Raw genomic sequence first — 25,998 nt, 5'->3', positions numbered from 1 at the left:
TTCATTCCCACCATAAATTTGTGCTCACCCTGTGATGCTCACTTATTGATTAGTGTGCTTGTTTATTGGTTCTCTACAGAAAGAACCTTGAAATCCGCTTGTTCTCTGTCTATGAACAAAAACACTGTATTGCATCTCATTAGATGGACAGCAATTTGTTAAGTCAAGTCTGTTTCATAGAGAGACTAAACATTGATTTTTGTTTAGTATGTCTGAAACAGACTAAATAACAAATCATTGTCTATCTTATGATTCAGGTGCTACGCAGTGCTTAATAGGCATAATGAACCTTAATTTATTGACTTATTATGCCCCCGGTACATGTAGAAAGATATATCTATCGGGTCACTAAAACTGCAGAGATTATTCAGAGCAATTGCAATATTGACAAGTTGATTCAAAGTTGCATGCTTTGTGATTGTGGTTGTAAGAATGTAAACAAGTGCGCTGATCAGATGAAAGCTGAAAATTTAGATAGATGTTTCTTAATTTTTTTTAAGAAAAGGGAAGGCAATAATTTGCGAAAAATAAAGCAAACAGCCTCGCTGAAATCCTCCTGGCTCACAATCTGCCTTATTATTCCACCAAGCCTTTGTTTTATATTCAAAGTATCTCTGGTTTCTACTCCTGCCAACTGCTGTTTAGCCGTCTGCAGCTTTTGGGCACACAGCGGGTCCAAGTGTGCTCATATGCCATATAACATTATCAACATCGCCCACAGTGGCTCCTAACTGGAAACATCAGGTGGAAATGGCATTACCAGATTTCACTGGGTCCTAGCCACCTCACTTTCCCCCGTTCTCCTTTTCTACGTCTTGTTTTTCCTCCTCTTAGCGAGCAGCATCTGAGAAACAGCCAATAGGGCGGTGTCTTGCTAGCCCGAGGGAGGAAGAGAGAGAGAGCGAGAGCGAGAGAGAAGCGAACGACTCGTAACTCTTGTCCTTAGGTGACCTCAGTAAGCTGTATGTCTGGCCGTCGTCATGGCGTCAGTTTCCACTTTAGGAGGCCACTACGATGACCCCTGCTGTCTATGTCATTCTGTTAATGGTTGGCGGGAATTTCGTAGTCCTGTTGGAGCTGTCAGGTGAACCAGGTGAAAGCTGGTGGGAGGTGATCTGTGTAAGACCTTGAATCATCTTTGAAGCCATCTTTAACACACAATGAGAGACCACTGCAAAGCTGTGAGCCATGTGACTTCACTTGGTTTTGATTAGTAGCTAACTAGCTAAGCATTTTTTACTTTTGCACTGATCTTCCTTCATATCAAGGTTTCAAATATATGACCCTTCATATGAAACTTTTCTTATTCAATGTAGTTCAATTGTGGTGGTGCAACAAGTATTTCTCCTGGGTTGTATCAGATCTTATTTAGATATTTTTGTCCTGTAACAATTTTTTAAACTTGTTTTATGTTGGAGCACTGCAATGTTTACAAGAAATGCTCTGTTTGGCTGGCCGTTATAAACCTTTTTCAACTTATCTGGAACTGTGTTCATTTATGTGTATGGAAGTAAGACTTCCCCAGACCTGGCTTAATTTAATACACTGTAAAAATATAAATGATGAACTGGCATGGGGTTATCAGGTTTACAGTATTTATAAAAAGGAAGGAATTATAAAATCTTCCAGCCAAAAATGAAAAGAAACGCGTGTGCTGTAATGTAACACTTCTGCTTCCTTGGCTGGGTGAATGCAGAGCTTTATTTGAAAAATGGATGTGTGCAATGATCTAAAGGCTTATCCATGTCTACCTCCTATGTACTACTTGAGCTGTTTTATCAAAACAGTAACAAGCTGGCTGGCGTGCTGTCTATGGAAGAGCGGATTCAAACCAGTGCACTCCGTTTTTATAAGGGAAAATTCAATTCAATAAAACCAAAATAAATAAAATAATAACCTTCTTGGATTCATCTGGGTTCATGATGCCAAAAAAATTTAATAAATGAAAATCGCTTGGTGATTGTCATTTTGAGGTCTTAGTAATTGGTCAGCCAGTAGCAAACACTTTTAATTTTTATTTTTTGCTGAAATTGTCTGTTTGTGATGCACATTTTTACTATGTTAAGTCCAGCTCAATTTCACATTTTCACAGAACAGAATTAGAACATGAGATTGTTTGCACCGCCACTTCTCATAAATAATATTTTGGTTGTACTGCAATTGGATTTTTTTCTGCAGGAGAAATACTCTTCATTGATCTGTTCGCATTGTGTTGCATATGGTTTATAAATAAATGAGCATAATGGTTTTGTCATGTCAGTAAATCCAGTTGAAAGCTTTATATAATAAATTGGTGTCATACATCTCGCCAATGCCTAGTCAGCCCTACTATGTGCGGTTGTTTCCGATGTAGTGTTATCTCCCATGGCTTGAAGACAGAGATGTTTGAATTGTTTAATGCACTTGGATCATCCGCTATCCCCACAAAAATCTGATATCTGCTGACTGTTAGGAAAAATCTGTTTGAGACATATTTTCAGAAAGTAACGTGGTGCTGTAGATCTGTAACTTTCGGGGAATAATTGGATTGGCAAGGGCCCGAAATAACTGATTGGCATATGGGAGCAACTTCGTAGTGGGTGTTGAAAATGAAGATCGTAATCACCCTTTGTCTTTTTGACGGATGCCGTTTTGATTATGATTATCTCATGGGAAACGCTCCGGCCAGAGGGTCTGAAATTCATTTGTCGGAAAAAGAAAAGACCTGGGATAACTGATGAAACTAATTCTGTGTCGGATTCGCAATTATACAAACACATTAGGGAGAAAGCCTGAAGAAGTTCCGGGGGAGGTGCTGGAAAGAGAGGGGTCTCAGAGTTTACCATGATGTAAACCTGGGCTGCGGCAGCCATGTTACACACTCTAATGAGTGTCTGATTATCCATGTTTCCATGCCAAGGACGGCTCTCTCCTTGAGTGTGGATCCCAGCCTGAATCTGGCTGCCAGGTCTTCTGCCGACAGCAGCTGGTTTTCGGCTTAAAGTTTCTGAGAGATCACCCCAACCCCCCCCTCACCATCATAGACACTCCCCCATCTGCACTCACCCTCATGCACTGATGTCAGGGGGATGGGCGGGCGAGGGGGGTGGGGGGGGGGGGTTGTGGGTGGGCTTTGACAGCCCGTAAGCAGTGGTGGAAAAAGTGATGCTGTAATCTGATACGCTGTGATCTCGATTGCACTCTGCCATAACATGGCCATCGCTTTCTTTTCCTTTATTTTTCTGGAGTTGCCATGGTGAGCCATGGCCTTGTCCTTGTAATGCGATGTGATAATGGCTACGGGTCTCTGATAGTTTTAATCATCTAATTAGCATTAGCGGTCTTTAAGGTATCGGCGCTATCTCTCGCGTGCCCAGCGCCGCTGTTCAGATCACTGACTTTGATTAACTGCTGATTATGAGTGAGCGCATCGTCCTTTGAAATGCAGCAGTGCGTGGGAAGTTCTGATGCGTGTCCTTTAGGTCGTGACTCTGCGTCCTAGATTCCATCTTATCTCAGCTCTGCACTCTAATTTTAATCAGATCGCATTAATTAGACTTTGAAACCCATACAGCTTTTGTTTTATACATGCACCAGTGTACTGCAAATGAATAGCAGATAGGGTTGCCAGACTGGGCTTGCATTTGAAAGATCTGCAGGCCTGTCCTTCAGACAGGCAGCAAATAATACATGTGCCAGGTTATAACCGTTTTCTTCTTACACAGATGAAGGGCGGGGTTTGGCTTGCAGGCCATTTGGTTGTTCATGGCCAGACCACAGTACCGCTTTCTCTCGCGACTGGTCAGTGACGCGCGTTTTGCCATCGTGGCACAACGCCGTCTTTCTGTCCTTTTATTGGAAGCTTTCGCACAAGGGCGAGTCAGAGCTCAGTGGTGACAAACGCTACACCTGAATCCGTGCTCTGTTCCCTGCCTTTGCTCCAAGTCCAAATTTAACGGGCCGCATAGACGTCCAGGAACATTAATGAAATGAAACCATTGGTCTTTGAAATTACAGTTTGGCTTTTTTCCCCAAAGCTTCGAGCCTCGGTACATTTACGGCTCATACCGGAGCCGTATTCCTAATAGCACCTAATGAATGAAGTGTTTGGATCCAGGGGGGAAAAAGTTTTTACATCATTCGTTTTGCTGTGCCGCAGCTTTCAATGACCTTGTTCATGTTAGCCGCGCTTCTTACTCTGCCAGTTTTGAAGGATAACTTAATTTCTCGGGTTCCTTGGGTTTTGACTTTTGTGACATGTTATTTTAGGCTAGCTTTAATTTCACATTTAACAAGTTTGAAGTGGTTGTCTCGGGCCTTGAAATGCAAAAAGGAAATTAGTACTGTTAATGGTGTGTTTAATATGAAGTGGGATCGTGCTGAAATTGTAGATGCATACTTTGCTTGAGCTATGCCACTGTAATTCACCAAGACGGCTACCACAGTAGTTGTGAACCATTTGCCCTTGGTCAGTGTATATATTGCTCCCTATAAACAAGTCTGCACATGGTGAAAGATGCTTTTTAGCACTTCGGAAGCCTGAACATAAAAAATATAAAGTGATATGACTATACCGATGGATGTAAAAAGTTATTAAGTCAGTGAGCAATTTGTTTTGAAAAAACATTTATCATTAATATTGCATGAATGAGCATTATCTACAGAGCAAGAAGGGACTTGACTTGCCGTCTTCCTTACAAACTGAGCTAATGGGGAAAATGTGTATGAGTAACTTGGGTCCTCCGCCAACACTGTTGGATATTTTCCCCCGATGCCCAGGGTCATTCAACTATACGAAAATCAGATTTCACCGGTCCCCTGCTCAAGTTTGTCCTTCTTTTCTGCTTGGATTCGGGGCTGGAGCCTGTTTGAATGAGCAACGGCTAAAATGGCACTTCTCTTATTTGTTTATATTGCTGCGTTTTTATGGAGCGTGCCTCAGCATCTGTTTCTCTGAATCGAGTGGTTCTTAAATCACTTTTTATATAAGTCCAGTGCGATTTACTTCACGTTTCACAGGAACTGCGCAAGTTTATTTTAACACCGTATGTGAATCATCGTCCGAACGATGTTTGTGCTTCGCCTTCCGGGTATTGGCGATTTCCACGTAAACGCTGGATTTGGAAGGAATTTTGGGGCGGTATGCCAGCGCCAGTGCTGCGCTTTGTTTGCGTGCCAAATTTTCGACAGACCCTTTCCGAATGAATATTTCATTCACTGTGTCCTTGACTGGTCAGAGGCTCTTTGTGTCAAATATTTTTTATCTGACAGTGATAGGCCAGGAATCTCCCCTGTTAGCGAGCAGCTAAAGGTTATCCTGTTTTAGAGTTGTTTTTAATGGCACAGTGAAAATCAAACATCATTGTACATAAATATTGGCAGGTGTACAGTGAACTGAGAATACCCGGGTTCTTTTCTCGACACAATGTGTGTTTATTATGTTGTAATCGGGAGCTCGGTGCAAGATTTCAGACTGTCTGATTCCACATGTGGCAGCCAGTTGCTATAAATGAGGGTAGTCTTTGTATGATTTGGGTGCTTGGTAAGATTTCCCTGTGACTATGCATGAGTGAGGGTAAATACTGCAGTCGTGTAGGGGCTCTGCCTGCTGAAGAACTGATTCAGTGTTATGACAGGGCCCACAGCCCCAGCGTATCTTGACCACATCCATGTTGACTGCTGCTGGTGGCTCCGCAGGTTGGCATACAGCCGGGTGAAGCATGTACCGGGGAGGTACAGTTTGAATCCGCATGGCTTTTGTTCAAACAGTGACTCTTCTGACTGACTGATCGGAGGCCCAAAGCGTACCTGCGCCAGCTACACAGGAAGTGTGCTCCTCCATGCTAATGACTGTTTGGCACAGCCGGCCATCTGTGGAGTGAAATAAGCACTGGCAGGCACACACTGTCTGTACACCACGCACACACTGTCTGTACACCAAGCACACCAGTCTGTACACCACACACACCAGTCTGTATACCACACACACCAGCCTGTACACCACACACACCAGTCTGTACACCAGGCACACCAGTCTGCAGGAGGGGACGCGTCCTCTAGGAAGAGTGACTGATGCCATCCCTGCCCTCTGGAATTTGATTTGCTCCTCACCCACCACATCCTCCATGCCCACATGCTTGAAACAGGCAGGCCATAGCATGTAAGCCTCAGAGGCTCCCCCTGTGCAGGCCTCAGCCCCCCCCCCCCTTCCTCTCCGTCCAATCACAGGCTGTCTCGGTAAATTCTGTAGACCCGCAGACGAGGTGTAAAATATGTGCGGAGGACGAGAGCTTTGTTCTTTTCACTTGAGTTCACTCGCAGATTTGACTTTGGCAATAAGTGCTCCCTCATCTCGCATTAAATATTTATACGTGGTGGCTGTCGGCTATGCAGCGCAGTAAATCTGAAGCCTGTTCTAATGACGCCACCTCCAGTCAGTTGTGTTAACCTGCGGTGTAAAATACGGAATATCAGCACGTAGTAAAGGGCGAGGGGCTTTAAGGTGAGGGGGAAAAACGGCCATTTTGCTCTTGCACAACAACTGCTCCTGGGGGGGCAGAGCATTTAATTGAAACAGTCCCTCTTTCTGAACCTCTTCTTTGGATTAAATGCTCCTGTTTCGCTCTGAAGTTTGCAGTCCAGCATTAGTGCTGTAGCACTGCTATTTTATTTAGCTCAGTTTTTGGTTTGGGGGTTATTACTAAACTTTATGGAGGACACTCTGTGGTTAGAGCACAGAGGGAAATCCAAGTTATTCTTCAAGATATTTTTTCCGTCATTTTTCATTGCAAGGCAGGGATTTAAAAATTATTATTATTTTTTTTTAATTCAATGGATTTTCCTGTATTTAGTGGTGGGAAATGGAATTTGTTCTTTAAGATAAATTCCCAGCAGTGGAAAACTATAACATGTTAGGAGCATGGAGGCTCGCACATATTCCTCTGTGTCTCTGTTCCAAAGTACACTTCACTGTTTACCTTATTGCACATAAATGTTGAGTAACTAGGTCTGCAAAGCCCCAGGAAACAACTTGGCGCTGCTAAATTATCGTGAAAAATGTTGAACGCATTCACCATTGGCCCGGGTTATTCGTGAGACCTTTTTCTGTCTCTGCCTCAGGGTGTGTTTTCCTTTCTGTTTCCCAAAGGTCAGCTTCTGGGTGGTGAGGGAGATACTGACAGCGCAAACCCTGAAGATCCGGGCAGAAATACTGAGCCACTTCGTTAAAATCGCAAAGGTGAGTTTACTGTCGAACGCTTGTTTGTTTTGAATTTGTGAATGACTTTTCCCCCAGGTTCACAGAGGTGGTTCAGGGGCACAAGTAGTCATCCCTAGAATGCTGTATGCACATGCACTCCGGCACCTCAAAGCAGTGGGTTCAAACCTGGGTCCTGGGGAACTGCCTGGCCTATTTCAACCCCCGCACAGGGTTGTAAACCAGTCCCATACATTTGATCCAATTCTGTATCACATTTGCAGAGATCTGTTAAATTGCGTTTGCTCACCTGGCACAGTTAAACCTGTGGCCTGGCCTGTTGCTGCCTGGTTTGTCCAGACCTGGTCCACGCAAGCTCCTCAAGCAGAGCAGCCCCACCACCTCTCTCCAGCTTGCTTCCGTGGCCCATTCCTGTGGTGGTGGTGTCCGTCCTTTGGGAGTTCTGCTGTCTGGGGACATCAGTGTCACAGGCATGAGAGCCATTAATGTGAGACCTGCATGCATGTGCAATTTCATGCATGAAGCCTGTATGCTCAGGTAGGGTGTGTCGAGGGTAGGCCGAGTATCAAGTGACACGTTGAATTGTTCTCGCAGCCAAAGGGTTACGCAAAAAAATGAAGTACAAAAAGAAGTTCCAGATGGTTCAAGTCGTACTGGAATGTTTTTGGAAGGGAGGTGAGAGATTTTTTTTGGGGTGGGGACAGGAGGATAACTCTTCTCTTTCTGCAGTTATGATATAACAACAAATAAACTGTGTCTTCCGTGACGGTATTTGAAAGTCAGTCCAGGCCCATGAAAAGTCAGTTCAGCACTGACCGTTTCAGCTTTTAAAAGAGCTGCAGTCTAACCTAATGGGGATTCAAGTACGTCATCAGATCCGTCAAGCTTTTCACCATTACAGCAGCATTCTGCACAAGTTTTTTCTCTTCTCATTAATGTCAACATGTTTGTCTCTGGTTCTAACTTTGAGCATACCTTGCAAATGTTATTCTCGTTTAGCCGATTGAATTGTTTTGTTTTACTGGACTTGCCATCTGTCATGGGACTTCTGTAAAAATGTGATTTAATGTGATTGTAAAACTGAGGATATTTTTTGAAAGGTTAAGGTGCTGAATAGCTGGATTTTTGCTGCATTTTCATTTTGAGTATATTGAGCAAATCTAGGTACTGCCATGCGGCCACAAAGTTGCCTCTTTGTTTTTCCAGTACCCTGGAAAACTGTGTATATGTGCATGTGTGCATGCACACATCCACGTGTGCACATACTTGTGTGGCAGGGGATATATTGAGTAAAATTTCTGTCGTTCAAAATATGTTGCTCATAATGTGCCAAACAGCGTTCAGGTTTCCAACTTTGGAGATTTAAGAAAAAAATATGAATTTCTTACAAGTCTTATAATTGTAATCTTGTTTCTCTTCACCCTTTGTCTGTGAGAGCCCCTGGGCCATTCCTTGCTGTTTGCTCAGCATTGTTATTCTCCTGGTAATAAAGTTGTCACTGTGGGGTAATGAGTAGGGAACTGGGCTTGTAACCTAAAGGATACAGATTTGATTCCCTGGTAGAACTCTGCCGTTGTGCCCTTGAGCACATAACTTAAACTGAATTGCTTCAGTTTATATCCAGCTGGATAAATGGACACTATGCAAAAGTTTCTCTGGATAAGAGCATCTGCTAAATGCCCATAATGTAATGCTAAGGGTTTTCCCCTGGTAATGTAAGTTTTCTTTTTTTCTTTCCCCGTTCCCTTTGTCCTGTTATTTGTCTCTCTGCTGGATGTGGAAAGTCAGCATGTCAGACACTGGAGTTAAATGAGGTGCTTCTGCAGTGTCCTCTGAAATTCAGACCAGCAATCCTTTAAGTCTGCAGATTTTATATGTTGGGAATGCACCCTAGGACATATAAATCAAGGCAGTTGGGAGGCTCATCCTGTTAAGATACTGTTTCAATGTGTGGATGAGCCTCATATTGGCATGGACTCCAGCATGTAGCATCCTGTGGCTATTGGGAGGTCATGCCAAGGATCTGTTTCAGCTGGCTGGTTTGTCCATGCCTCGTCAGGCGCCACTGACCTGAAGACAAAAAACGTTCATTTAACCCTTTGGAGAGTAGGTTTTTGGAATGTTTTATTTTTATAATAAGTCAGTGTTCTAGAAATCCATTGCTTTCAGTTATCTGTTGTGATTGTTACATCAGCATTAGCATGTTCAGTTAATAATAATTGAATCAAATATTTGTGTTCTTACACGTTAAATGGTTAAATATGTTTGGAGTAATCCACAACGAGCTATGCATTAGAGGGTTTTAACACATGACAAGGAAGGGGCAGGATCACACAACGCGAAAATCTCATTGTGGATCGTTCCACTTATACCATTGTCATTTGTCAAAGATTAAAATATAAGGAGAGGTTGTTAATATTTTGGAGCAATTTGCTCTTAAAATATATATTTTTTGCTGTTATTGACTACTTGAAGCCTAGGAAGTATAGTGTCTACCTTCCAGTAGGCTAGTCACTGAGGGGAAGAAAATACCTTCTGCCTGCAGAATAATGTTAGCTCAGCTACAATAAAATTTTGTCAATGTTCTGATGGAAATGCAATATGTGGCTAGCTAACATGAGAAATAAGAACATTAATTTATTTTGTTGATTGTTTTTGTTTTGTTTGAAAAGCAAGTTTATGAAGCAAGTTTTCCATTTCCATGATATATTATTGAGCCAGTTTCATAGACTCAGATTAAGCCTTGTCCTAGACTAAATTCAATTTTGAATTCTCCATGCAATACTCAGTTTAGTCCAGGACTGGGTTTAATTTGTGTCTGTGAAACCAGTCAATTATATATTTTTTAATGATAAATTTTAAAAACACCAAACTGCTTACCTAACTCAGTGATAGTGTAACTAAACCAATGTAGTTACCTCGTCATGTATTGCATAACTTTAATAACACTGACAAATTTTATTTTGATTTTTTGTATAACCCAGATATTCTGCTGTTCAGGCAGCTTATGAATTTGGAATGGAGACTAAACTTGATCCAAACTGCTTAAAACACACCTCCAGCCTGTCAGAATCAAGCATTTGCCCAGACTGGCGTAAAAATTCATTTTCAGTTCATATTGAATATTGATAATGTTTAAATTGCTATTTAGAAGCCTACAGCAATAGACCCACAGTACTCAAAAAAGTCTTTCAGCAAGACCGTGTAGGCACAGTTGGACGGCTCATGTTTTTCCCGACGTGAAACAAACGCGTGTCTCATCATCGCAGCACGCCTAATAAGCAGTTTTCATCACCTGCTGAGCTGAGACAATCGAGACGTTAGCAGCCTTCAGTCTGCATGGCTTAGCCAGCCCAGAGCAGTGATGGGGGAAACAGACCCGCAAACGACAAAAGCAAGTGGCTCCCTTGGCTCGCATCCGCCAGGGAACGCTCCGGAGGGGTCAAGCCAAGGAGCGGAAAAAATCTGAGCAAGGTGGGGCTGTGACATCATGCTCCCGGAATACTCTGACCCGTGAAACAAACGGTTTTTAAAAATTAAACGGGCCTGGTTTCAAAGCAATACAAAGCCGCACGGATACTATTTAAGAAGGAAATTAGGGTTGTTAAACATAGAAGACTCCCTCTTTATTTTTTTTTTGTTCAGATGCTTGATTGAATAGCTTTTGTGGTGAAAATAAATAAATAAATAAATTGCCCAGACCATTCTGGATGGGTTTGTGGGAGGGGGGGGGTTGTTGGTGGTGGAGAATGGAAACAAGGGCTGTTTTTTGTCTTCTGTGGAAGCAGTCCTGCTCCAGGTTCATGGATCTTGGAATAGCCCAGGATATGAATCCTCGGATGGTGGACTCTGCTATAATTTCGTTCATCGGCTCATTAGTACAATTTATGTGCTTTATGAAGCCAAGTCTTTTGTTGTTCTGGTTGTGATGTTTTTATCTTTATTTCTTTTCCATACTTTTTAGGATGAAAGAGATGCATTTGGGGAAAATAAATACATCACTCACTAATTTTTCATTCGGGCTGTTTGATATCTTTCTTTCCTTTCCACAGCATAGGAGCACATTTGATATTTAATGGATCGTGGCCTGTGTTTTTCCTTTCTTTTTCATTTTGTTCTCTTTTTCATTTCTTTGAAAAATGTGGTTTGGTGATTGCTACCTGGCAGTGATGGTGAACTGAACCCTGACTTGGTGCTGATGGTAATTTGGATGCCTTTTGTCTTCCTCTCCCCTAGAAACTTCTTGAGCTGAACAACCTCCATTCGCTGGTGTCCGTCGTCTCTGCTCTACAGAGCGCCCCCATCTTCAGACTCAGCAAGACCTGGGCGGTAAGAGACGGGCGCGGCTGGGCAGGGCCAGGGTGGCGGGCGGCTGGGCGGGGACTCATCTGGCCTCCTCTAACCCGGATGGGCTGAACAGCTTGTGACTCGCACATCCAAAATGTCAACAGGTGCCTGACAAAAAAATCTAAATAGATAAGAGTAGAGACCGCACGCTGTGTGAAAGTGTTGATTGACACCACAAAACGTTTGACATTTCAAGCTACGTGCTCTTCATCAGACCACAGAACATTTGTGAACGCTATTTCTGCGTTTCTCGTTGTACCGCTGTTCTTCTTAGGCATGAGCGTACATCATAGTCCTATCTCACTCAGCACATCACCTGGTTTACCTCTCAGATCACCGTGTTTTGGTCCAAATGACATAACCCAGTATTTCCAGGCCACCACTGATAGATGTCAGCTGGATTTCATTACACGGTTTGCGATGGTCTGTAATTGATTTGTTATCAAGGCCTTCTTCTTTGGAAAAGATGACTCCACACCCCAGAGAGGATGTGTGTGCCTTAGTGGCAGGGGTGTGAAAATGCTTGCTTACTGCTTCCTGTTCAGGTGCTGGCTCCACTCTGTAAAACCTCATCCTGTAATTACTTTGCCATGATTCAGAGGCTGATGATAAAGACTGGTAGCGGTTACGAATTATTCTGTCAGTCCCTAGCTATGATATCATCTCTCTCCAAGCTTAATGTTGCACCATGTTATATTCTTATTCTTTGTTTCCTCTTTCATCTTCTGTCAAATCGTTTCTAAAAATGTTTCTTTTTAAAAAATCAACTGCTTCTTTCCCCCTGTTTAAGAGTTGTAAACAGAGGTTTTGGGAAGGAAAGGTAGAGGGTGGGCTATGGACCTAACATGATATTAGAGTAATAGCTGAGGAAATGACAAGCCATAAATACATCATTCCTCCACTACGGTCCTTTGTAAACAAAAGACCCTTCATTTTTAAACGACCGTTACTTTGCGGTGGGCCTTACAGTATGTGCTCAGTCTTACTGGAGATGGAAATTGGAATTCCATAATGATTCCACCAACATTTTCCCACATTTCTGCGGACCACCAGAACAGTTTTTACCAGCTGGTGAACATGGCTGGAAATAAATGCTGCCATTGCAACCTCAAAATCTCAGTCATCGCTCAGTCAGTCTTGGCCATCTTTGTCTTTTTTTGCTATGAATTTTTAGGCTTGTAACATGTACTGTTTATAGAAGCCTGTGCTTAGGGAACAAAACTCAACTGTCAGTCAGTGTTAGCGCCAATGTTGATTTACCTCAGATTCCTTGAGATCCCAAATCGCTGAAGATTCAGACTGACGGAGCCTGGAACTTATCTGCTACCTTCTGTTTAAGCAAGTGACAGAAGGACATTTCACAGCCTCTGTCTGAGGCACTTTGGTGGGCTTTCTGTCCTGAAGAGTTCCTCCTGTGTAATCCCCAGCTCTGGTAAAAGGTGGCCAAACCCATTGAAAGCGCTTTTAACACCCCTGCCAAGGACACTGCTTTGTTTTCTTTTTTTTCCATCAGTGAAAGACAATGTTATATTTTTATGTCGGGGAAGCTTAGAGCGGTACATGTGACCTGAGAAAGAAGACCTTGATTTACTGGCAATGCTGAACGCCAGCTAGTACGTTCAGAGAGTGGAAAAGATGTGTTAATTTCACTGGGGATAAAGAAAACATGCTCAACCACGGAAGTGTATCCAAGCGACTGATGCAGTGGTTAGTCACATCATCTGTTTTTTCCTGGGTTAAAAAAAAAATCTATGAATTAGTGTTTTAACATAACTATGACTAATCTGTTGTTTTGGGGAAAGGAATTCAACATAACAGGAGCACTATACATTTTGTTCCTGGTCTTCCGATCAAAACCACTTGCAGACCCTAAAAAACAATCTGGTTCATTTCTGTTTAGTCTAACATGTTCCCTATGGGCAATAACCTTTTCATAGTGCACACCGATTTGATACAGCCCCTTTATTTGAATGTATGTTTTGGAAAAAACCATGGATTACAGTTAAACCTGTAAAATCATTTATCTTCTATTTTTTCATAACGAGAGTTGTTCATTAGTCTGAGTAACAGTTGAAATGGCGAGCCTTAGGTTATTCAAGGATAAGCTTGGCATGGTGCTACTGTGGATACTTTACAGACAGTAGGTGAAATTATTTTATGGGCTGAACAGCCTGTTTTCACTTCAGTCTTCTGTACTTAACTGGGGGTTGTGATAACGAGGATTAAATCTGCCACTGCTGCAGTCTCTGTCTTCCCGGACAGTCCTTCCCTTCTAACCAGCAACATTAGCTGCGGGATGTTAAAATGGGCAAATCTGGAAATAGTCCCGGGCCGATACGCTCGATAGTACAGCATGCTGACGCAGCAGTGGCTGCTGGGAAAGGGGACTCATTCATCGGAGAGTGGGGATTATAAGAAAGTAAAAAACCACCAGGGTGGAGCCATCATCAGTCGCTCACTGATTTGAACCATTCATTGTTTTTTTTTTTTTTCTTTTGCGAGCGTAAACTTTTCTTTTGTTCAAACAAAGTCAGTGATTTTATAATGGTACTGTGCCATCCTGTACCCATGGCACCTTTCAAAATATTAGGGTTGCTAACCCCATCTGTCCTGCATCTGATTGGATGTACAGTTGCTTCCAACTCATCGCTACTAACTTTGATTCCCCGGGTCACAGCAGTAAAATGAAGACTGAGTTCTCCATTAACCTACATGGTTAAATAAAAGCATAAAGTGATTGACATCTCAGTGTATCTCCAGGGCCGTATCCCGTGAACTCTGTCCTACACAAGGCTTGGGTTCTATAATGCGCTCGTGACGCATGACGGAAGGTGATCCGTGCGCTATGGCGACGCCCACCCAGACGGGAAAGGCTGATACCTCAGCGTTAACTACCCCGTCCTGCGCTTGTTCCAGAACAACTTACTCTTTGGCAGGCTTTTATCATGAAAAAGAAGTATAAAATAGGAAGGTGGAGGCATTCCAAGACAAAAATGCTTTTCTTTTATTTTAAATTTTCTCTTTGTTCTTTATTCAGTATAAACAGAGCGGTACAATAAAACTCCAGCCGTCTCGCCCAAAGCCTTTTTCAGACATTCTTATTTTATTTTGAATTCATTATTATTATTATTATTATTCTTTTTATTTTTTTTGCATTTGCACCCAATTTGTTTTGTTTGGTAATCTGTTGTTTTAAAAAAAAATGTTCATTTATCTGCAGAGGACCACCTTCCCCCTTTTTTGTCATAAAAAAATAAAAATAATGGGTGTTGGCTTAAAATTCACATTTGTGGTTATTTGAGTGTGCCCTGTTTAACAGAATCTGGCTGGCCTTTCAGGTGAACCGTGTGTCAGAAGGTAGCTCTTTCCACATAGGTTGTATTTTTATGCTGTTTTGTATCTACTGGTAATGAACGGTGGAAAAAGTACATGATGGAATTGCCGATCTCTGCCTCTGCACTCAAGGTCATTTCTAATAACTTTAATGATTTGCTTTTCCCTGGTTATTGCTCTTGAAGGGCCGTGCAATTGTGTGTGTCATTTGTTCCAGCCCATTAAAAAGACATTTATGGGGTTTTGGCCCCTTTAAACTCGATCACGTTCACCCTCAATTAAAAAAAAATGTGTGTTAAATTCAACATGTGTGTAATAGAAGAACACTACTGTGGAGGTTCATGACCGCTACAGTGACGTAAAGCATAGAACATTGCTTTGGCATCTCCTAAAGTCAGAATTCTGGATTTCTTTGACATTCTGTGGTTGAGTTGTCATAATTCTTGCTGCCGGAGTGCTGGTGGGTGGCTTGGCATTTTGAAGCACTGGGTTTCAATTTAGTGATGTGTCCCCCTGGTCTCGTATGAAACCATCATGCTTCGATTACCATCTGTGGGCACTTAGCTGGTTGAGCGGTCTCCCACCAAGGGAGGATTTCATTCAGTGTTCAGTCTTATTGTCGTCAGCTAGCCCCCTGCACTGCCACTACAGGAATGCTAATGAAAAGCAATGGCTGCCTAATGCAACTGATTTCTGAGCTAAACCACACAGCAGCCGTAGCTCATACAACCCTGGGGTTCCTGTGCACGTCACAATTTCCACTGGTGAAGTTGATCCTGCCCACATCCCTTTACCAGTCATCACCATGTGAAATCGGTTTGAAAAAGGAGGGATGGGACCAGTGAAGTTTGGCATCTTGTGTGAGACGGGGTTCAAATGGGGTTGCGGCATTGGATCTGCTAACCGGGAGGGTTCCAATGCTGGAGGATCTGCCTCAAAGAATGGCCCCCTGTGGTCCTTCACCATGTTTCTCATAACATGGAGTTCCCAGACGGACCTAGAGGACGGAACAGCCTCCGTCTCTCCGATGCGTGTATGGTTTCAGACCTGACCACAGTTTCCGTACCCCCCCACCCCACCTCCCACTTCCCACCTTCTCCTTTCACTTAAAGCACACTTACAATGCCAGAAATAACATTAACATGCTGAAAACACTTCTTGTTACATACATTCCTCTTAAGAGCTTTTTTCTCTGTTGGTGCTTGTAAAAATAGCACATTTTAAACTATTAAAAAATAGACTTAATTTTCTCAATTGGGTGGGACTGTCTGTTAAGTTTGGACAGTATGTAGTGTATTTAGAGCTGATAGGAAGCAGACATGTTTCAAATAATTTCAGTGCACAGCTAAAATAAGGAATCGAAGGTGCACAAAAATAGATTTTTGTAAAAGTTACATTAATGACATCCACATACGATGCAAGTACTCTTTTCAACAAATAAAGAAAAAGGGTTGAGAATCTTCCTTGCTATAGATCTGTTGAAATGTGACTGTTAGATTTTTTCCAACATGGCACTTGTGAATGGATGTTTCCGAACTCATATCTTCCATGATGCTTTGCAGACTGTATCGCTTGAACAAAGCACGTGTTGTTTGGTAATCTTATAATGGATTTGTTTCTGTGTGACATTTTGAGCTGTTGCGTCAATCGCCATTTTTCATCTCCCTTCCTGCCTCTGTTCAAGAAAAGTTATTATTAAAGTATGTTTGTCCGGGCTGACACACGTTGTCTTATTCATCTTTCTATGATCTACAAAACTAAGAGCGGTGAAAATTATGGTGAAAGTGTTCAGAAATCAGTGCACCAGTTCGGAGTTGGCAAAATATCCATGCATGCCGTTTTGGCCAATTTGTTCCTAATTATTGTGAATGAAATGGTGAATTGTAACTCACTTCATTGGATGTGGCATAATGGGCTCACTGTATTGGTATCATATTAATGTGCATGGTTTTGTGGGCCAGTGTCTTCAGAGGGAGTCCTTGTGCTTTGTGCTGGTGGAAAGTGCTGCATGCACTCTGTGCACAAACTGCTCTATCTTTGCACTGTGCTTCGGGTTGACTGTGCTGAGGTCTGATCTCAGAATGGACGGACTGTTCTTTGGAAGTGTGTGTTGGGTGCTTTGTTTGGTATCTCTGTGCGGACTGTTATGCTGCCTGTGCTGGTGTGGATCGAGAGGTCCGTTTGCAGTCCTTTCTGCTGTGGGTTGACTGTGCTGTGCATGCCATGCTCAGTGCTGTGTGTGCCATGCTCAGTGCTGTGTGTGCCATGCTCTGTGCTGTGTGTGCCATGCTCTGTGCTGTGTGTGCCGTGCTCTGTGCTGTGTGTGCCATGCTCTGTGCTGTGCGTGTCGTGCTCTGTGCTGTGTGTGCTTTGCTCTGTGCTGTGTGTGCCTTGATCTGTGCTGTGCCTGCCATGCTCTGTGCTGGCTCTGTGCACGGAAGCCCTGCCAGACGTGATTAATAGGAAATGTCTGTGGTGTCAGATACTGTATATGAGGCCCTATTGAAGCATTGACTCAGTGTGGCTCTGCGGAGCGTGCAGTCTGCCGGAAAATTATAAAGGAGCTTCGCGGAAATAGTGCCACAGTGCTGTCTAATTAAAGGACTCCCCTGGAGCGGAGGATTCCTGCTGTCTGCATGTGAACCAGTTGCGAGTACAGAGCAGGTAATGGAACAGCAGCACACGCGATAGGCTACCTGTAAAGCCCCACGCTGCCGTGTCTGTCGACAGGCCGAATGAGCTGCAGTACAAGTATTTTCCTTGGGGGAGCAAGGACCGTTCTTGCTTATCTATAACACTATCTACAATACCTAACACGGTTATCTATAATTTGAAAATGTCCAAGCAGCTGCAGTTTCAGCCAGGTTCAGCCAACGAGTTGGAGGTGTGACGGAAAGCATGTGCTCTGGGAAAGTTGGAAAAACATCAGTTTGACCGCCTGTCTGTCCATCCCATATTCCATGACAGTTAGGCTAATGGTTCTGTACTGGGTAAGGGAGTAAGCTGGTTGAGGAGGGTGAAGGGTGGGGAGTTGAAGCCCAAATCGCAACCTGCCTTGACCCCTCTCCCCGCCCCCACCCCCGCCCCCCTTTCCCCGGCAGATGTTTTGATATTTTTTTTCCGTCTGCAGCCTCAAACATTGCTGAATGGCCCGGTCCAAAACCTTTGTTCCAAACACGGGAGCTTTGAAAGGCTTCCAGTGGAATCTCGTTTGCAAAATCGCTGGAGAGCGCCCCGAGACGTTTGTATTTATAGCCGCTGATGCATGTTGTTTTGCGTGGATTAAGAAAAAAAACTGTAGCTTGGACAACCGATGATATACTGTATAGATTTCCATGAGGTTATACCCTCTGTACACATCGATCAGATGAGTCGTCTTTAAGAAGACGCAGGACTTCCTCTTCCAGCTCTGTCTGCCGGGGATCCTGGAGCGGTGGACAGAGGGGGGCGTGGTGGCTGGATAAAGTCGTATTCGCTGGGTTTTTCCACAGTGCTCTCGCCTCCAGGCACTCTGAGTGGAAGCAGGCGAATCTTACAGTGCGCCGAGTGCAGTTTCGGTGTTTTTGGAACATTCTCTGGGTGTTCTGTGGGCTTGCAGTCTGTTTATTAAGAAGATGAGCCAACATCCGCCGTTCCAGTGTGGAAAGTCCAGGTGGCTGAATTGACTGGGCAGGACAGACACACACACACACACACACACACACACACACTCTCACACACACACACACACACACACACACACACATGCTCTCTCACACACGCCCTCCAGCACACGTGCACGCATGGCTATACACGTGCACAAACGGTCCTTTCGATTCATTCTCAGGAAAACTCCAATTATTGTACAGTATGCGTGCATTAGGTATGTGGGCACGCACATACACATTGAAACATGTAGTCTTGCGCAAGTCCTCTTGCAAATTTTCTCTCAGGGCAGAGTATTCTCTTGCACGCATACTGAAACGACCAGTATTACTTGATGCATTTTTTTTGTGGTCATTTCAAAATGGTAAAGATGGGAAAAACATGTCTACCTTCATCACAGAGTACAAGCATCTGATTTTTTGAGCGATTTTGGACTTCACAGACGCGCAGTTTATTGTGATACAGATGACACAAAAATGACAAAACGATTCACCATAAAGCCACTCAGCAGTCGACACTTAGCTGTGGTTGAGCAGCAGGCAGAATAGAGAATAGAGTGAGATGACCTCAAAAGTACAGACTTCTTGTCCAATAAAGCTCAGGATTATTTATGCATCAGTTTAGTTCAGTATGTGCCATACCATTGTTTGGATCAATTCTCTGAGGATGTTATCAGCCAGTTTTCCCCTGAAGGTCCTGAGCGAATAAATCGCACTTTACCTTCTGGTCATAATATTTTAATATCATGTGATTAACAGATGTTCGGGTTTTCTGACCTGATGGATGGTAAAAGAAAAAAAATAAAATAAAATTTGATCTGCGTAGTTTCACAGCGGGGTGTTCATGAGGTTCATTCAGTCCAGCTTCTACATGAGATCACTGGATAACAATGGAAATTTCCATGCATACCTGTACCCTCTGGCAGCTCACGCAGAACTTAAAATATTGCTACCCTCTGGTGAGGCATCTCTGCTTATCGAGAGAAGTGCAGATAAAAAGTTAGGTTGGCAAACGGACACAGCTCAGATATTCCCTTCCGTTGGAAGGCTGGGGCATTTTTTGTGCCTGCCGGATGCAGTGCGTCAGAAATCGCCCAAAATATTTTCCTTCAAAGGCCAGGCGACTGTCAGGACAAGTTTCCAGATCGCCCCCTGATGTTGCCCAGAGGGAACCCTAATTGCAGAAATAGCCAGTTGCATAAAAGGCTGAAGTGCTGCTTTATTGGCAAATGTCACCGATTTAAACCAGGAACACTGCAAATGGATTACAGACTGCACTGCAGCAAAGCAGCCATACCCTTTCAGACTGCAAAACATTAAGCAAATGGAAAGCTGGTAGTTTGCCACTAATTGTTAGTGTCCAATCTGGCTTTACAGTGGGTCTACAGCATCATTGGGCAAGGCCGTGACATGAACGTTACATGTGATGTCTTGTTGATGGCGACCACGGCTGTGACTGTACCAATTGACTCTGGACTTCCACTGATTTGTAATGGAACAGCAAAAAGCAACAGCAGAACCTAAGAGGTAGCTGAGTGTGTGAAATATCTTGAACCAGATATCTTATGCATGAACTTCATTTCACTCCTGTGGTACAGGACAGAATAACGTGTATGCTCAGTATTAAGTAATAATTAGCTGTGTTTTGGAGGAAGTGTTTCTGGATCATGGCTTGTGACAATTCACTAATTCTGGAAATGGCCCCTTTTTGTGTCCACTCAATAGTTTTGGACAATAATATATAGCCCACTTGGAAAGCATGTGAAAATGTGTCTTTTTTAAAAATTATTTTCTATTGCCCAGTTTCTGCACATCACATTTTTCTGTGCTGCAGCAAAAAGTATGTGTGTGTATATATATATACAGTGCAAAATTCAGAAACCACCCTTTCTTTTATTTACTTTCCAGTGAAAATCGCCGTTAAGTGCACGTTATTTTTTTTCAGTGTTAGGAAATAATACAACAAACATATTTAAAACAAAATTACACAACTATGTGCAGTATCAAATATTGCAGTATTTAGTGTGTCCACCCTTTGCCTTTATGATAGCTTCCTTTCTTTTTGCTTTGAGCTTTTTCGAAGAAATCTGCAGGGATATTTTTTAATTCTTTGAGTAAACACCTCCAAAGTTCAGTCCTAGAAGTTGGTTGCATTTTCTTCTTCTCTCGATCCAAATAATTAGAATTAATTTGCTCAATCAAATGTTGTCCTCAGGGTATTGCGTGATATGTTCAGATTTGTTTGTATTTATCAGCAATAAATACAATAAATAAATAAATGTATCAACATCCATGATGCCCTGAATCAAAACCAAATCACTAACTCCAGATGTTTCTATACAACCTCAAACTTACACTGATCCTCCACCATGCTTGACTGATGGTTGTACACATGGTTCTTTCATTGCTTTGGTGGTGTAGATACTGCCTTGTCTTACTTACGAAAATCTCAAATTTAGACTCATTGGTCTATAAAACCTTAGCGCGCATGTTAGGTGTCCAGTTTTGGTGTACTAGCGCAAATTTTATTCTCTTTTATTTATTTCCTTTTCTCAGTAGTGGCTTTTTGACAGCTACGCATCCTTTCAGATTTCGTCATGTCTGAAGCATGAGTGGAGCTTGATTTTTTCCCCCTATGTCTCAAAGATAAAATCTTTAAGTACTGTCTTTGTGATGGCAGTAGTTTCTGTGGTCTATCAGTTCTTGCATGGTTGTTAGGAGTCCCATTTTCTCTGTATTTTGCAATAATATTTTTAACTCCAGTTTTTCCACTTATTTTTCTTCAGATTCTATTTTCCTCCTTAATTTTCATTATCAAATAACAAATCTCATCAAAAACATCCCCTTTGGCTATTTTAGAGGCACATGACCAATCTGCAAGGCAGCTAAGGTGTGTTTGAATAGTTGTTTGTCTGAATGTTTGAGTCACTTTTGAAGGCAAAGGGTTCTAACAAAATGACACTTTTGACAACTTTTTTGTTGAGTACGCTGCTGTAACTAGAAGGCTTAAAGTTGTATTAGGGTGCACAAAAGAAATACTGATAAATGTTATATTATATGTAGTGGTGGAGGCTATTTTCTGTTAAATATATGTTTCCTGCATTATGGTCTGACACTGGGGGTAAAAATATTTGCATTGAATGGCTGATTCGACTAGAAATTGAATAAACGAAAGGGTGGTCTCTGATTTTTGCACAGTACATTTGACATTTGTTCAAATTAAACAATTTGGCAATATTGCAGGAAAAACACATTTGGATGTAGATACATTCTCAGGAATGAGAGTAATTCAATCAATAAAAAAAAATATTCCAGAGCTTAAACAGAGAGAACTAAATGAGGTTTTCTGGTTTGACAAGAAATGTAAAAGAAATGGCAGAATGTTATAACATCTATAAACATCATTACATTTTGTGGAAAAGTGCTCCACTGTCTTTACTGAGTATTAGCAGAGCTTTAGCTGAGAAGGCAACTTCCTTTTTCAACCCAATACCTGGAATAACTTTGATACGCTGGGGGTTATAGGCTGCTGTAACTATTTAGAAACCAGACCGTAAATGAAAATCTTCAGGAAGCAAATCCCAGTTTCTGTGTTCCACTGTGGAAATTCCTCCCCAGCGTTTGGTTGGTGAAGTTCAGTGTCCATGAGAGCAGGGGCTGTTTGTTCTTCAGACTCTTTCACAAACTTCCAGAATATTTTTCTTTTACTTTCCACAAGGACAAAGTAAATGAACCAAACTGGCAAATGAAGCTTCTATACACGCGGTGTTGAAAAGTGTTATTTATTTTACTTGTTACAACATGGCAGATTTCGTTTTTTTTTTTCTTGTGCAATTATATATTCTGTTCTTTTTTTAAACCCATAAATAAAGTCACTCTTGCTTCAAAAGCAGATGTCTGTCTGTACTTTGTGTCTGAGCTCTGGGCTTTTAAAGATGGAAACCAGCGCAAGCCACATGCCTGGGAAGCACATGGAAACTTCGGGCTGTTTTTCGAACCGCGTTTGACAGCGCGGAGCTGGACCAGACTGTTAGACTCCATTCCATCCGCATAAGGCAGATAAATGCCTCTCACCTGAAGGCTATTGGATGGGGTGAGAATATCTCCCCCAGGCAATTAGCATTTAGACATCTTCCTTTTGCCATTTATCTTCCTTCTCTGCTGTTAATGTCATGAAAGACGTAATTTCAGCACACCGTGGGTTGTTCCGGCTTGCAGGGGTCGTAATTTACAAAGATGCATTGAATTTAATTATTTCTCAAGGGCCGTGTAATGTAGTGCTTCATGTAACTTCAGCTTTTATTGATCTGAAGTGTACAGAAATGTACAGTTTCTCTTGAACAGTATGTTTCTTGAACACAGGTTGTATGAACCATGGCTGTAGGCTCCATGCTACACTATATTATACGTCACAGCAGTTTCATTGTAATCACTGATTGAATGATTGATGTAGCTATTGACATGTGGACTGATTTGGATTTTTCTGCCTCTCGCAGTTGATAAGCCGGAAGGACAAGGCCACATTTGACAAGCTGGACTACCTGACATCCAAGGAAGAGAACTATACGCGCATGAGGGAGTACATCCGGTCACTGAAGATGGTCCCCTGCATCCCCTACTTAGGTGAGTCTCCCTGTATGGTTTCTCTGCCCTGCTGGCCGCTGTAGCCAGTACATCCAAGAGACTCTCTGGAAATTTTCCCAGTTGTGCTGTCGCCTGTGCGGGATATGCAAAAAGAGTGTCTCTGATGGGTTTTTCTGTTCGACCGGTCTCTAGTGTTCGGTTTGCAGAAATCCCCTGGACGGTTTCTCTGTTCTGTAGGCCCCTGTGTTCAGGAGTCTCTTTGGTTGGTTTTTGCTCCTTATGAACCGTTGTGTGTTCTGCCAGATCTGTGCGTTGCAGGAGCTTGTTGAACATGGCCATCTGTTGTGTGTATGATGGTTTTCATATTTCATGGATGACTGGGAACTAGGATGTGGGTAGCCTGAATTGTGGGCGTTTGTGCAAAGGGAATAAAAGGACAAAATACGGTGTGTATGCTAAATAATAATAAACAGTGCTTTGGAGGAACTCTCTGTAGATCATAGGTATGACCTATTTCTAATTTGTGGAAGGGGCTGCTTGTTTTTTTTTTTGTTTGTTTTTTACTATTCTACGTATTAAAAATAATTTTTTATTCATAACGCCACCAATATGAAGCAGGCGTATTTCCTTATGAGCTTTGTCTTTAATGAGTTGGAAGAGATGTTTCTTTTCAATTCCTTCTCACACGTTATTTCTATGGTAATTTTTAAAAAATCCCTTTTATTGTGCATTAGTATTAAAAATGGACCATTTGCTTATTTTTTTATTCTTGGGGTTGAAGACAAAGAGCGTTGCTGTAAGGTTAAATCAGCAATGGTTTCTTTTCTTCCCCCACCTCCTTGGCTTTGAATGCGAGCCCCTTTTATGCCACACATGGCGAGTACTCCACATCAGCACCTCTCTCTTTCTCTGTGCCCAGTGCAGCTCAGTAAATATGGAAATCTTATTCTGATTCCTCAGATACACAGTATTTTAATAAGCATGTGTTCTTTATTGCCTAAACCTTCTTTCTGATTAACCCCGTGAGATCCTGTGTTGCGATAATGCAACATTTCTTTTCAGGCGTTCTAGGGACGCCATTTCCCCCATTCGGTTCACCATTTAGTTTAGAACAACATTTCCCAGTTTCTGAGGCCCTATACTGTATTTTAGCAGCATATTTGGAGTGAGACTTTTTCTGCTGTTACTCAGAATGTCATGAGTACCCACAACATAGGCTTGAAAATACGGCAATGTCTGGGTCTCACAGTTAAGCATAATGAGATTTTGCAGAGGTATAGCTTATGCATGGAATTGTTTTTGGGATTCTGATGACGTCTTGTGGTTGAGAGGTAGCATTCGTATCAACCTGATTAAAGTGTGTTGGTAGCATTAATGTCTTTTAAGTAGCTGGTTTTGGTCAATGAATACTCTGCAAAAAACAAATATGTCATCAAAGTCAGTTTTTGCTTTTTTGCTTCAACTTTTGATTTGAATTGCCAGCCGTACTTCTCAAGTTACCACTCAAGTCATCCACACTATCACAGGAAGCAGTCCTGTTACACATGCAACAGTGATACTGTAACCTTCAGAACTAGGGGCCATGTAGTAGTACAGGGGAGCGAGTGCTGACTGTACAATAGGGGAGGTGTATCGTATATGAAGCAGAGATCCTGGTGATGTTCAGGACCAGGCACAGTCATGTATTCTCCCTGAACAGTATGTGAAATAACAGCTGTATGGTATGCAGGCCAAATGGTCTGTTCTCATCATCAAAATTCTGTTCTTAAGTTCATATTATAAATCTCACGGCATTAAATTATAAATCTAAAATTTATAAATATTATAAATCTGATGGCATTAAATCTTCCCTATGCCTGATGGGACAAATCCAACCGTTTTTGTCTACTTTGGAATTCTGACCATAGCAGGGTAACAGCATACTGTAGTCAGACCTGGTACTTTGGTCCTGAAGACCCAGCTTATTCTAGTGGTGAGTATTATTTTTACTGAAATGATTGGGTGGCCATATTTGTATATTTTATTTACTTTTTTGAAGAAGAAAACATCCTGTTTAGCTTTACCTGCTATGTTTGCCCGTGGCGTATCTGTCACCACCAGAACATCTGTCTTTTGTCTCCCTCTTATACTTCCAGGTGATGTCATGTGATGTGTGTTTGAATCAGTGGAATTACAGAATGGGCAATCGATTGACTTTTTGGGGCTTTTGTGTGTTTTATCTACTGGTCTGGTCTGAACTGTGGACCTGGGCTTTGGGGCTTGCTACTGTTGTGTTTCATAGTCACTGCAGTTTGAGTAGCTGATGTCTGAAGGTGAACAGTTTGGTGTGTTGGGTATTACCGGTGAATGTTCAGTATTCCCACATTGCAGAATCACTGCATGTCTAATTCCCAAATTCTGGACAATGATGGATAAATAAACTTGGCAACTTAATTTGATTTTTAATTAATAATAATTAGGAGTAATTGTTTTTAAAGTCAAAGTATGAAGAATGTAAGTCATAGGCCTTGTGGGGGTTTGGGTGTCAATGCCTGATTGGCTGTCTGGAGGTGTGGATGTCCATCCATAATTGGCTGTGTGGATGTATGGATTTAATGGGCTTGACGAGATTTGTGTGCTCAGTCAAGCTCCATGTCCAGCAGAGGGCGTGAAAGTGTTGGCTGTAACCATTTGATATTGTCACATGCTGTGTGACACCCCTGGGAGCAAGATGTGGCAGTTCTAGGTTCTATAATTTTCCACAATGGAGAGAGAGAATGCACCCAGACTGACACAGAAACAAATAAATGAACACAACAGAGACAAAAACTAAACATAGCTGAAGCTTTTCAGCTGACCAGCTTCTCAGCTTTTCAGCCGTGTTAATTTCACTTTTGTGCTCTAACGAACAAACAA

The 25,998-nt window shown here is 42.3% G+C and overlaps 1 protein-coding gene across 6 annotated transcripts in view; it reads left to right on the top strand.

Annotated features, from left to right (window-relative positions):
• The window catches only part of ralgps1 (Ral GEF with PH domain and SH3 binding motif 1), a 172,266-nt gene that overhangs the window by 51,931 nt on the left and 94,337 nt on the right, over positions 1 to 25,998 (top strand). For all 6 annotated transcript variants that reach the window (XM_064354379.1, XM_064354380.1, XM_064354376.1 and 3 more), the window contains 3 exons: positions 7,127 to 7,216; positions 11,432 to 11,524; positions 23,016 to 23,142. In XM_064354379.1, the coding sequence (XP_064210449.1) occupies positions 7,127 to 7,216; positions 11,432 to 11,524; positions 23,016 to 23,142 (310 nt within the window). The remainder of the gene's footprint in view (positions 1 to 7,126; positions 7,217 to 11,431; positions 11,525 to 23,015; positions 23,143 to 25,998) is intronic.

The sequence above is a fragment of the Anguilla rostrata genome, chromosome 10 (assembly GCF_018555375.3).
Source record: "Anguilla rostrata isolate EN2019 chromosome 10, ASM1855537v3, whole genome shotgun sequence".
Taxonomy (NCBI): Eukaryota; Metazoa; Chordata; class Actinopteri; order Anguilliformes; family Anguillidae; genus Anguilla; species Anguilla rostrata.
The sequence above is the reverse complement of the archived record's forward strand: the minus strand, read 5'-3'. Positions and strand labels throughout refer to the sequence as shown.